Source organism: Etheostoma cragini, chromosome 10 (genome assembly GCF_013103735.1).
Source record: "Etheostoma cragini isolate CJK2018 chromosome 10, CSU_Ecrag_1.0, whole genome shotgun sequence".
Taxonomy (NCBI): domain Eukaryota; kingdom Metazoa; phylum Chordata; class Actinopteri; order Perciformes; family Percidae; genus Etheostoma; species Etheostoma cragini.
In genome coordinates, this window is record NC_048416.1 from 11,045,476 (window position 1) to 11,058,143 (window position 12,668).

At 39.2% G+C, this 12,668-nt stretch overlaps 1 protein-coding gene across 6 annotated transcripts in view; it reads left to right on the plus strand.

The window, feature by feature from the left end:
• Positions 1-6,155, plus strand: part of LOC117951510 (cytoplasmic polyadenylation element-binding protein 4-like) — a 12,725-nt gene extending 6,570 nt beyond the window's left edge. For 3 of the 6 annotated variants that reach the window (XM_034883253.1, XM_034883250.1, XM_034883251.1), the window contains 7 exons: positions 713-736; positions 1,152-1,328; positions 1,679-1,768; positions 1,891-2,009; positions 2,650-2,764; positions 2,848-3,029; positions 3,197-3,453. In XM_034883253.1, coding sequence (XP_034739144.1) covers positions 713-736; positions 1,152-1,328; positions 1,679-1,768; positions 1,891-2,009; positions 2,650-2,764; positions 2,848-3,029; positions 3,197-3,424 — 935 coding nt within the window. In that variant the 3' untranslated portion in view covers positions 3,425-3,453. Of the gene's footprint in view, positions 1-712; positions 737-1,151; positions 1,329-1,678; positions 1,769-1,890; positions 2,010-2,649; positions 2,765-2,847; positions 3,030-3,196 lie in introns of all 6 variants that reach the window. The other 3 variants (XM_034883254.1, XM_034883255.1, XM_034883252.1) reach the window with 2 other exon arrangements.
• The last annotated feature ends 6,513 nt before the right edge of the window (positions 6,156-12,668 follow it).

Consider the following 12,668-nt stretch of genomic DNA (forward strand, 5'->3'; position numbering starts at 1 on the left):
TTGGAAAAAGGCTGCAATGAAACAAAGAGTGAAAAATTTAAAGGGGTCTGAATACTTTCCGTACCCACTGTATTTATGTTTGTAGTGATTATAAAAATCCAGTCAACAATTTCTTCTATGCGTAGCGATGAGCATTTTATTTTCAATTACAACGATTCGCACTGTTTCTTCAATCATGTGGGGGAGTTACCGAAAGGGTTGCACAATACATTTTAGTAAAAATGCAGGTCAAGCATAAGTGATTAATGAGGCATTTAATGACTGTTGGGTAAATTACACGCCATTTGGTCTCTCTCTCTAGTTTATATCAAACCAACTGCAATTGATACCCAATAACAATTTGGTATCAATTGCAGTGTGTGGATACTGGTGAAAACATAGCTATACTGAGAAATAGAGAGACAGGTGTGTGCAGCTGATGGTCTTAATTAGATTTGTAGCAACTCATTTGGCAATGGCTTAAATGTAACGGACGCTCATTTATATCTAAAAGTTACACACTTAAGCTTTAAATGGATACATTTGATGAATGGCATTTGGGCTAGTGAACATTTCAAAGTGTTTGTTCATTTGGAAAAAACAGTAGCCATTTCAGCTGGAGGATCTAACTAATTAGATTCAAGCCCTGCCAGTTTTTTACTTGGTATTTTTTCAGTTTGTGCCTTCTTCAAAAAGCCATTTCAAGAGTGTTTTTGTGTTGTTTTACATGCAGCAAGAAGTTATGGCAGAAGACGAGGTAAAGATGTGAATGTGTCTTGATTCCTTCAGTGTGATTTTTTTTAGAGAAAGCAGTAATGACCCCTGAAATGATGACGTTGTGGTTTTGCCTCTGCACTTGTCTGCTTGGCTGTTCAGTGTCACTGATTGTTTTGCCTTGAACATTGTCCGGGTTTAAGCCCCGTTTTCTGCAGGGCGTGAAAGCCTTTCCGTGTTGCCTGCCAAGACCTAGTAGCGTTAAGACATGCTTATTTTTTTATTTTTTTTTACTGTGTCATCAAAAATAGCACCCATGGCTGCTTTTGCATGCATTTGTTGACATAAATGTATTTACGTTTAATCAAATTCCCTTCCCAGTGAATGTTTATACGTTTTCAAAACCCTAAGCTTGTGTGTGAGCCAGTATGTGTAATCCAGATGGTTCTCTCCAATAGGCCATTCGTCCCTGTTCCCCATGGAGGATGAGCGCTCTTTTGGAGAAGACGATTCTGGCGACCAGGGGCTCGCTGGCCTCGGCTCGGCCCACTGTTTCCCCCACCTCAACGGTGAACGTGTGGAGCGGTATTCGCGCAAAGTGTTTGTTGGAGGGCTGCCCCCAGACATAGATGAAGGTGAAGACATGTTATGGCTACAGAGGATGCTTTTCATCTGCATCATTGTAGCTCCAAAGTCATAACAAAGTCACGGCACAAGTATGCTGTCAGAGGCAGATAATGTCTGTTTTGAAGTTATATTTATGTTTGTAGTGATGATAAAAAAATCCGTATTGAACTTTTTGGCTAGTGAAAATTCTACAGTTTAATATAGTTTGTGAGACTTTATTGTAAATGTGTTAATATGACAAAAGTTGTTTTTAAAACTCCTTTGCCTCATTTCAGCAATACTGTATATGAAACTCAAATTGTAATTTAGTTTTGATGACAAAATGCCATAACTAATTGATTTGAGTACACCTTTTCAGATGAAATTACCGCCAGTTTCCGCCGTTTTGGTCACTTGTTTGTTGACTGGCCTCACAAGGCGGAGAGCAAGTCCTATTTCCCACCAAAAGGTGAGTCAAAACATTTGAACAGTTGAACATTTATATGTCTGCCAGCGTGTTGACTCTACAGCACTGTGATGATGCGTATGTGCTGGTGGTGCGCGCTCATTGTTTTTTGTCCAACCTATCAGGATATGCATTCCTGCTGTTCCAAGACGAGAGCTCTGTTCAGGCCCTGATTGATGCCTGTATTCAGGAGGATGGCAAGCTTTACCTGTGTGTCTCCAGTCCCACCATCAAAGACAAGCCTGTAAGTGGTTTATTCTGTTTAGTTGCTACAGGCATGCTATCTGTCTTGCCCAGCAAGTACAAAACTAACACAAGTGTAAAAATTGTTGACTGGCATAAGCGGCCTTTGTCCTGTCAGTGTATGTCAGAAAACTGGAAAGTTCAGTACAGATTAATTTGTTTTGTTTGTCCAAATAAGTGCTTTGTTGTGGTAACCCATCACATGTCAACGGTAGGTTTAGTGCACTACTCATGGTCACTGCAATATTTTACTGAAAAATATACTGGTAAAAATGTGCTGGACTAATAATCCTGAACAATTGAAGGCTCAGTTATATTATGAATTCTTACGTAGACATGGCAGGTTTTGAGCCCAGCACAACACGTGACAAAATGTAGAAATGATGACCTCACCAGTATGTTCATCTACAGTATTTCACATTTCATACAGAAGCTTCTGGTAAAAATGCCCTGCCACTGTCACCCTGCCACCAACAATAATATCCTGCAATAGTAGTCCCATTGAACCACAGAAATGTGTTAATCCCCAATACTTAAGCAGCAAGCCCCTTTTCATTTTCACATTCCAAACTGTATCTTACTGGGGGGAAACAAATGCTGTTTTATCATAATTATTTGTTTTTCAATCTTGTTTTTTGTAGGTCCAGATTCGGCCCTGGAACCTCAACGACAGTGACTTTGTAATGGACGGTTCTCAGCCATTGGACCCGAGGAAAACTATCTTTGTAGGCGGCGTCCCTCGTCCCCTACGTGCAGGTACGTGTGTGCCGTGTGACCCTGAAATGTATTGCATTCTTAGGAGTTGTTTTGATCCCATTTATTGTGTATTGCTCTTCCAGTGGAGCTGGCTATGATCATGGACCGTCTGTATGGTGGAGTGTGTTACGCTGGCATTGACACAGACCCTGAACTCAAGTATCCAAAAGGGGCGGGGCGAGTAGCCTTCTCCAATCAGCAAAGCTACATTGCAGCCATTAGTGCCCGATTTGTTCAACTGCAGCACGGGGAGATTGATAAACGGGTGAGTCCATCTGACGTGAGCAGCTTCTTATTCAAGTCTTAAAAAAAAGAAGAGTAGATGTTCATATAATATTAATTGAAAGCTATCGGACATGCGGCTGTGAATGCATTGGCATTTTTTTCGACCTCCATTTTGACAATGTGTTCCTGTCTTCCATTTCATCTCAGGTGGAAGTGAAGCCATATGTCCTGGACGACCAGCTATGTGATGAGTGCCAGGGCACCCGCTGTGGGGGGAAGTTTGCTCCTTTCTTCTGCGCCAACGTGACCTGTCTGCAGTACTACTGTGAGTACTGCTGGGCAGCGATCCACTCCCGGGCCGGCCGCGAGTTCCACAAGCCGCTGGTGAAGGAGGGAGGGGACCGACCGCGACACATCTCCTTCCGCTGGAACTGAGGCGATGGGGAAAGGGTGGGAGACGATGCAGAATCGGGGAGGGATTGAAAGAAACGGGGTAGTAAGGGGAAGGGTATGGGCTACGATATGAAAAATAAATGCACTTTTCTTTTAAGTTTAAAAAAACAAACAAAAAAACAACTTAATTTATTTTTTATTTTATTTTTTAATTGGGCCTTCTAAAAGAAGTAAATGCTAAGAAGAGAGTGAAATCCCATTTATGTTTTGACTTTAAGTGTGCATGAGCATATGGATGCATTAGATTTGGATTTAGATGTTTTCTGATTTGACTGTACTTTCTTTTCGTGTTAGCTGGCAAAGCTGCTTACATTTGTTGTCAAGAGTAACATAAAATTTAAGTGAGGTTCATCATACCTAAATCAGTATACTAACTGTGGAAGTTTAAGAAGGGTGCATTTTCTTACTTTTCGCTTGCAGGATTAGAGAACAACTGTACCATTTACCAAAGGTCGAGTGCAAATGATTGGGTTGAACAGAGGAGGCAAACCGTTTCAGACGGTCGGACGATTGAGTTTTTTTTTTCCCAAGAAGCTCAGTGTATGGCATCAGGCCACGTTACATAACAAAATCTCCCCTCGGTCTGGCACATGCGTTTTGATTGCTGGCATGAGTTTATAGGTTTTGGTTTATAAGTCGACACTTTGTAACCAGAAAGGGCAAACCAAAGATTGGCCTAAAACACATCATCAAATCAGATGTTGATCTGAGGGTTTTCAGGATAATGTTGTGTCCTTCTTGTCATTCGGCAGAGGAAAGGCTGGAGTTGTCTGGAGTTTCGGTTTGTGGGTGTCGGCTAATAAAGACACAGCCCTCAGGGCTCAGGTATTGACAGTAGTATTTGCTCACTTTATATTGTCAGGGATATTAGCACTGGAAGCTAACATGCTAATGTAGTACAAACTAATGGGAATGCACAGTCCAGTCTCCTGAGCTGTCCTCATGGTGTACCACTGCACGCTCTACCATGACTGGAGCTTCTATCACAAGTGTTGTGGTTGGATATGGTAGTAGCTAGAATTTGCTGTCACAGAGATAAAGATATTATTTTATACATGGCCTGCTGATTTTTGTACAGTGTTTTATAGCTGATTATTTTGTCATGAACATATATACATTTATTATGCACTACTTTTCTAAATATTTTTTTCAATAGTCATTTTAGGCACATTTTTCACAGATGGGAGAACTCCTTTTGCAATACCTCATTTTTTTCACTTGGTGAAAAATAATTTTGTACCTTTGTTACTAAGAGATCTGCATTTATGGTAAACTTAATTTAAAAAAGAAAATGAATGATATTAATATAATTTTCAATTAGCTTTTATATATTTAAGTGCTGGTGAATCTGAAATTGTCTGGTGCATAGGTGTGATTCTGTAGATAAAAATAAAATAAGGCTATCATTAGCCAGTCATATATGGATTCTCCTCTGTCCTAATAAACCTAATTACAGGATCCTAAGGCATGACAAGACCTTTCTAAACTGATTTTGATAGTCTTGAAAATATATTCTGATATTCCGCTCCTAGGTGTAGTCTATACAATTATCAATAGGGTAAATGTTTTGGCTTTGGTCAATGTTCCCTTCTATCACCGGAGTGGATATCAGCTGTTTGAATATTTAGATCCTCTCTCTGGGACTGCCTGTAAGTTCTACTTATTCTTGGCATGCATAATGTAATACATAAATAACATGGCTAGCGTTAATGCAGGACCTAATGTAATGCACTAGATCTCCTTTTTCCTTTTTAACGTTTCTTTGAGATCACCTCTCTTGTAGCCTCTTTACATGATGGAGTCTGCCTTCCTTACACAGACAGGATGTTTATGCAATCTACACAGTGACAACACTTTGGATGTGTTTTATGTTGAGGACACTCAGTAGGACATAGGTGAGGAGACTTGATCACTTGACCCCCTTTGTGATGTGGCATGCTTTGGGACATAACCTGAATGTGATTTAATGTTGCAAGTTAACTTTGAGCCATTATGTGCAATACTTATTCTTTCCAGAAACAAGTCTCCGCAGTGTAAGTCATTTAATCCATGCAGTCATTTACACATTATTTGTTTCCTATTGTTCATGCTGATGTCTGCAAGAAAAAAAAAAAACTAATTTATACCTGAATTTATTTTTAAACATTAGTTTTGTGCTTATTTACTTATTTTGCTACTACCATGCTACTGTGATTGAAAACATTGTATATACTAGGTCAATAATGTATTTAGCATTTGCTATATTTTCAATTGAAATGTATATCATTTTGATCAGATTTTTGTTATATTTTTGGGGTGATGTGTTAAACTTGTTGATGTGTCTAGTTTTTCTAATTGCTGTATTGTGCTCCACATTTTCCGATGAAAAGAATAATGATTATGTCTGTTAGTATTGATTGCAAAATTTCAATCGTTTTTAATTGTATGCTGGGAAGGTTATATTTATTAACTTTTTTTTTTACCTGATATCATTTTGATTTTTATTAAGTCATTTCACATTTATACGTAAGTTCCAATTTTTATGTTTTCTTCCTGATTAATTTACGCTACAATACAGACGTCAGTTTTTATAGTTGGTTTGTAGTATTGAAGTAAAACAAAGATCTAATGTCATAAATTCATTTGCTGCCAACTGTTTGTAACTGTATGCATACATTTGAAGTATTTGTAATGTGAGTTGTTGAACGAATAAAACAGCTGTGAGGAAGAATTATATGGCAAATGTTGATTCACAAGACGAAGGCTTTCCGCTTTTTATTTTAGTATTTTCTGAGTGGCACTGGTTAATTGGGTTGCCCCCTAAAGGTTTTCCAGTAAATGGGAGTCTTGCACCTGATGCCATTTGTTGTGTGACAGCAATTCTTTTTTTTGGCACATCTGGTGGGCCATGTTGAATCAGGTCAGAGGTATTTATATGCTGAGGCTTATTTCAAGCCTTGGCGAGTGCTATTTAGTTCTCCTACACCTCCTGTTTTTTGTCCCAACAAACCTTTTCTAATCTAATGAAAGTCCCAGCAACAAAATGTCATGAGATTTTACAACACTAATACATTTAAACACAATTCCACTTTTATGAAATGCTTATTGCAACAGGGAGGTCTTCCAAATACATAGTGGTTTAGTCCTGTATTATTATTTTTTTTTAAATACTCTAGCTATATTTACAGTCCATGCTCTATATACAGAGGGAAACATTGTAGTTTTTACTCCACTACATTTAAATAGTCACTAGTTACATAACGGATTAAAATTTGAAACGCAAAACGTCTGAGCTATTCAAAGCGATGCATTGTTAATAGATTAAGCTACATACAATAAGCACCACCTAGTAACTATGTATATATTTGTCATGGATGTGTAATTAAACATTAAACACAAACTGCATGTTGGTTAAAAGCGACGTTACCCGGATAATACAGTGCCACCTGCTGGCTGAATCCCAAAAAGAAAAACAGTCCAGACCAGATAGTTGGCCAAGGCTAGAGCAAGTGTCTTTTTGTTTAGATAGGGAAATATGCCGCCAGTTAAGACCGTGTATGTACCTTGTTTTGGCTCACAACTTGGCTCCAGTCAGAGAGCTGAACCACGAACAGACCAGACTATGTTCCCGAAAGAGCCCCCCTCTCGGGACAAGCGCGGGGGCAGTATGTGTAAAGTTAAAGTTAGCGGTCAAAAAGGTCGGTTCCATTTAAAAGTCAAATTTCCAAAACTCGACAACAACACTTTGTCCAAAAAGGCGACAAAGGAAGATAAAATACCGAGATGGATGGTAGAGACCGCCGCCAATAAAATCAAGTCAACTGTGAGCCAAGGAGGTAGCTAGCTAGCTAATTTAACGTTTATGTTAGCCAGCTAGCTAAAAATCAGCTAACTTTAGCTAATGCTAGCTAGTTAGAGACTGTGGTAGCTACTAACTTAGTCTTAATAGTATATGAACCAGTACTGCATAATGTGAACGTTAGACTTAACTGTCAGCAAAAACTTTAAATTGGCATTTATTTGTTGTTTTTAGGTGCTGGCACTGATTCTGACTCTGCTGGTGGAGATGTTTTCCTTTTCACCGAAAACCCCACCAGCACTGCAATAAACCAGAAGGAAAAGGTAGGTCCTTGAAAAGTTCAACAATTTTGTGTTCAACTTAATAAAAAACAAAAAAATTAAACATGGTAACGTACATTTCAAAATTCTATTAGGCCCACTAAAAATATCCAGAATTATGCCATACATATATGCATATTTGAATGTAACTTAATTTCTAGAGACCAGTCTCCCCTTAAGCTTTCGCTATTAAGTTTAACAACCAGTTGTAGTCGAAAACTATGTAGAGCCTACTTTTCATCCTCATCCACCATACAGACACACATGTACATTGTATTCTGTGTACCAGACTACCAAGATTTTTTATAACTCCCTCTTTCTTTTCTTGGGAATGTGTCCCCTGTCCTGGATAGGCCAAGCTTGCAGTTCTTAGGACCATGGCCAAGATGCTGGAGGAGAACCAGTTTATCAGGCAGAGACTGGTCACTGTCAGCCAGGCCAACTGAGGCAATGACTGACTGAAATGGCCCACAACCATAACAGGTCACTTACCTTACCTTATTGTATCTAAAATACATTAACAGTATTTCTCCACACCAAAGTTCTTACAAGTGGATAGTTCCTTAAGCATGGGATGTTGAAAACCGATGCTACAACAAGGCAAACGTTGGTGGTTCATCTATGTTTGTGCTCATTGCTAATGTGCTGCAAGATCATAAAGCAATCTGCGTAACAATATATTTGCCAAAGAGAACAGTCTTTTACAGTGTTCTAGTAACTGTGTTGTTTTTATGAAAAGAGTCCATATTTGAATTTACATTCAATAAAAAAATGTAAGGCTGTTTCATAGCAATATAGTATATATCATTCTATTGTGTACATACTGTAAGTAATACTTTGTCCCCTTCTAATTTCAGTGAATGAACTAAATATTATGTAAGCCTACAGTAGTATTCTAATACTACAAACAACTTTGTTAAAGAATGTCATAAAGTTGTTTTGCATGAGATTGAACAGTTATTTATGATATTAAGTCCATCCTCAGTCCACCATGTTGCAGAAATGTATTATCTTAGATAAATGTCTCTTAATTATCCACCAGAGGGCACCACCTCCTCTAATAACTTGTCTGCTGTGACAGTTTTCAGTCATACTATACACTCTCATACTGTAGGCTCATTCTTTTTTTACACCCCACTCACAGACATTTCAACAGCCAATTTTTTACTAACATCAGGAAACAAATAAATGTCAGTGGTTACATCATCCTAGTTGTACTAATGGTGCGCACAAGTATTATATTTTTCACGCACAAAACAAAATTTAGTTTACATTTCAGATAGTGACTTGTGTTGTAAATCTGTGAGTTTAATAATGTTTCCATACGACTAATTAGTTGAGTGTGGATTGTCCTAAAAGCACACCTTATTTGGCTCCTTGAATGGTTACAAAAGCTGCTAATTGTCAGCTGCTGTTACCATACAACAAGTTTGAAAAGAGAATAATATAGATGATTCTGAAAGACTGTTTCAAAACCTCTGTTATTTGGGCAAATTCTTGATATTAATGACGTCAACTGAATTTATTGTGATTGTTATAGCATTTTCACCAGTAAACAAAACGTGGGGAATAATATTGAATAATTGTGACCTGAACCTGTTCACCAACGTTTCACTGGTGAATGTGTCATCAGAGGTGTTTTTGTTTTATCAGAATTTATATTCCTAAATACACTTGAGATTAGCATATGGCTGTGATTTTTTTTTTTTTAAACAGTAAAATAATTGCGGGTAACTCACGGACAATTTACCTTAAATTGTTCTGCAGATTCTCATTGTTTTGACTGAGTGGCCTCATTGCCTCTGTGTTTAGAGGCCAGTTGTTTTACCCTTTTCTGTTCTAAACACAACTTGGCGGCCTTTTCAGAGTTCTCACTAGCTCAGAGAAGCGTTGCGTCTGCAAGTGCACTATGCGCATTAATATACACCAGAGAAGTATTTAGTGAAGGAGCCATATTTACAACAGCTGTGAATATTGGATGAAAATGATGTCAAGTGGTCATTTGCATATCAGTGACATCATCGGGCAATTATTTGCATAAAGCTGAGAGGTTGTTGGTTGTCGCGAGGGAGAGATCAATAAAGTTGGAGGAGTGGCTAGTCCCTAAAATGAAAGTAGCTTGTCCACCTTAAAGATCAACCCACCTTAAGGCCGCTTTCACAGCGACAGCCTTTAGTCCGTCACTCGTCTCTCCGTAGTCAAACCAGCTGCCGCTAACATTGCAGACAGATTGACCAGAGCAGATGTAGAAACTTCTCTTGCAAAACAATGTCTGATAACTTTAATGAAATGAACTGGTTTGACCACTAGACCAGAACACAGGACCTTCTTCCTGTATTTAGTTTCTTGCTCCCACCCCCAGACAAATCCGTCCAATAAGAGGGCTGGATGTTTTTTCCTGATTTGTAATGACGCAATTTGGTATGCATGGATTTGTCCAGGTGGGAAACCAAACCAAACAGACTGAAGACATATGGCTCCAAGTTTACAAACTCACCAACGGATTCGGACCGAAGCAAACAAACTACAGGTGTGAAAACGCCCTGAGTTAGTGAGCCTGTGCTGAAGTTGTCACTAGCTCCATGGCTATTTCCCTTTCATTTTAACCAGAGCGTAGCAAGCAAGGCACAGGAACTCCCCTTGGGTCTTAAGGACTTGTTTTGTTATTCACCGACAGATAAACCGTGCACGGACTGACATGCTACGTTCACAGCTATGACATTATTGCTAACTTCATACTCATCGACAAACACACCTCTCTCTCTTTTCCCCCCTCTCTCTCTCCGCCACACACTTGCTAATATGTGGACTGAAGCTGCCGCTGTATGAGCAACGTGCATGGTGTATGTACTGCTGGGGCGCTGTTAGTGCCACTGTGTATGCTAATCTTCATGCGGCACATGTGCAGAAGGCACCTGGAAGACTCTTGTCCCTTGCGTCTGCTCAACGTCGAGATGCTCTCCACGATGTTTTTATTTTCAAATGCTTGGAGAGTCTGCAAAATCCCTTAAAATCCCTAAGCCGTATAATAGCAGAGAAAACCCTATAATATTTTCAACCCTTTCTCATTTCTTCATAGCCTTTTAATATTTGAACGCTTTTCATATACTGATATAACATAATATGTATAACTGACAGCTTTACTGCATTTGAGACATTGCTGTGTTGTCCTGGCTCCTGCGGTCACTAATATGATTGTTGTCGTCGTTCTCTAACACCTCAGCATAGAATCTGGTAATGATTTACCTGCAGCTGCTGCCTTTGAAAGAAGTTTGATGAAAAGTTGCACTCTCAAACTATTTGCTTTCTAAAGGTTCCTGCATCAAAACCTGCACAGCTGGTTTGAACAACATATTTCAAAACATGATTTTGCCCATATTTTATTATATACAACTTCAAGCCGCTTGAATGACTGAGTAATGTAATCATACCATTCTAGATTTTGAAAATTGAAAATGCCTAATTCTGTTTCAGAAATAAATCTTGAAGATTTCAGGCTGGTGTACTCAGCAGCAAATAGAGCTGGTGGTTTTTTAATCAGTAAACAGGCGGTTTTTTTAGATTGTTTTTACGGAATTGAGGATAAATGGCTGCTGTGCTGCTGATTAGCAGTCTAACAGGCCTTTTAATCAGAGCCGCGGTCTGAACAGAGACGGGCAGACTGGCAGCTGTACCTCCAGACCACACCGCGAAGCCTGTTGGCCGACGGTTTGCTGCTTTGTTTACATGGACAAAGGCCCCGGGATGTTGGAAAGAAGTTAGGTTTTACAGGACCTGTTCAGAAAATACTGTAGTCAGCAGGGTCCTCTCTGCTGACTACAAGACACTGAGCTGTCAAATGGAACGCAAAGAATGTTGTGGATTAAGTATTGTTTGGGCCTAGCTGTGAATTCATGTTTATGTAAAGATGCCTTCTCCTAAAATTCAAAGCCTCTATTTGGATTCTAAGCTGCTTTCTTAGGTTGGAGTGCGTGTTGAGTTTAATCAAATGCTGGCATCCTTGATAACAGTATGGTGGTGCCTCTGAGACTGAGAATGAGTCATTATATTTTAACACCTACTGTACCACATCCTGACTGAAATGGCTCAACGTGAGAAATAGGCAGAGTAATGCCAGCAGGTTCAAGCCTGTGTTGTTACACTGTAACTGGGTTGTTACACTCTAAACACAAATATTTATTTTCTATATTTTCTTTAAAAGTACATTTTGCATAGAACATTTTTTGAACAGATACCTATAACATATAGAACTAAATAAATTACTCCTGGTTAGGGAAATTCACACAGATCTAAAGTGCAATGTTTTGGAAGAACCATTTTTTTCTTTTCACATCCAATATCCAACAAATTTGTTATAGTTAGCAAACTTAATTTCTGTATGTATGAAAACTGTTATGGGTGAGTGAGGATTGGACCCAAATGCAGAGATGAGGACGGCAGGCAGGTAGGCGGGGTTCAACAGGAGTTTATTAACAGAAGATTAAGGCAAACACAGGGAGCAACAGTGGCTGGCAAATCCAGGAGTAAAAACGAAGAAAAGTCCCACATGGAAAAAAATCTGAAAAACCGGTCCGGAGAAGCCAAAACAAAGACAAAGAAACTGCACAAGGAACAACAGGATTAACTCACAGGGAAGATGCGACAAGACTGAGTAAACAGGCAGGCTGACGACCAGGCCTTCATACGGCATGGGACAAAACGATCTGGCACATAACAAGGGAAACACAGAGCTTAAGTACAAGAGGTAACGAGGTAATGGAGAACAGGTGAGACATAAGGTGGATCACATCAGGGCGGGGCCGGAAAATCAGACACACAAAGTGAAGCTAGACAAGACAAGACCAGACCAGACAGGAAGCTGACTATCAAATAAAACAGGAAACAGAACATACAGACGCTTACCGGAAACAGGAGACACATCAGACACACAGGACCGGGGAAAACACAGACAGGGAGGCAAAAACAGGAAAACAACCCCAACAAAACCCCAAACCACAACAGAAAACCTTTTTTTTTTAGCAAGTTTGCTTTATTTGTCATTGTGCATAAATATGATCAGTACCATTGGGCTCATCTGCTTATGACATTTTTTTAAGTTTTCACTAACACCACCGCACTACCACTAGTT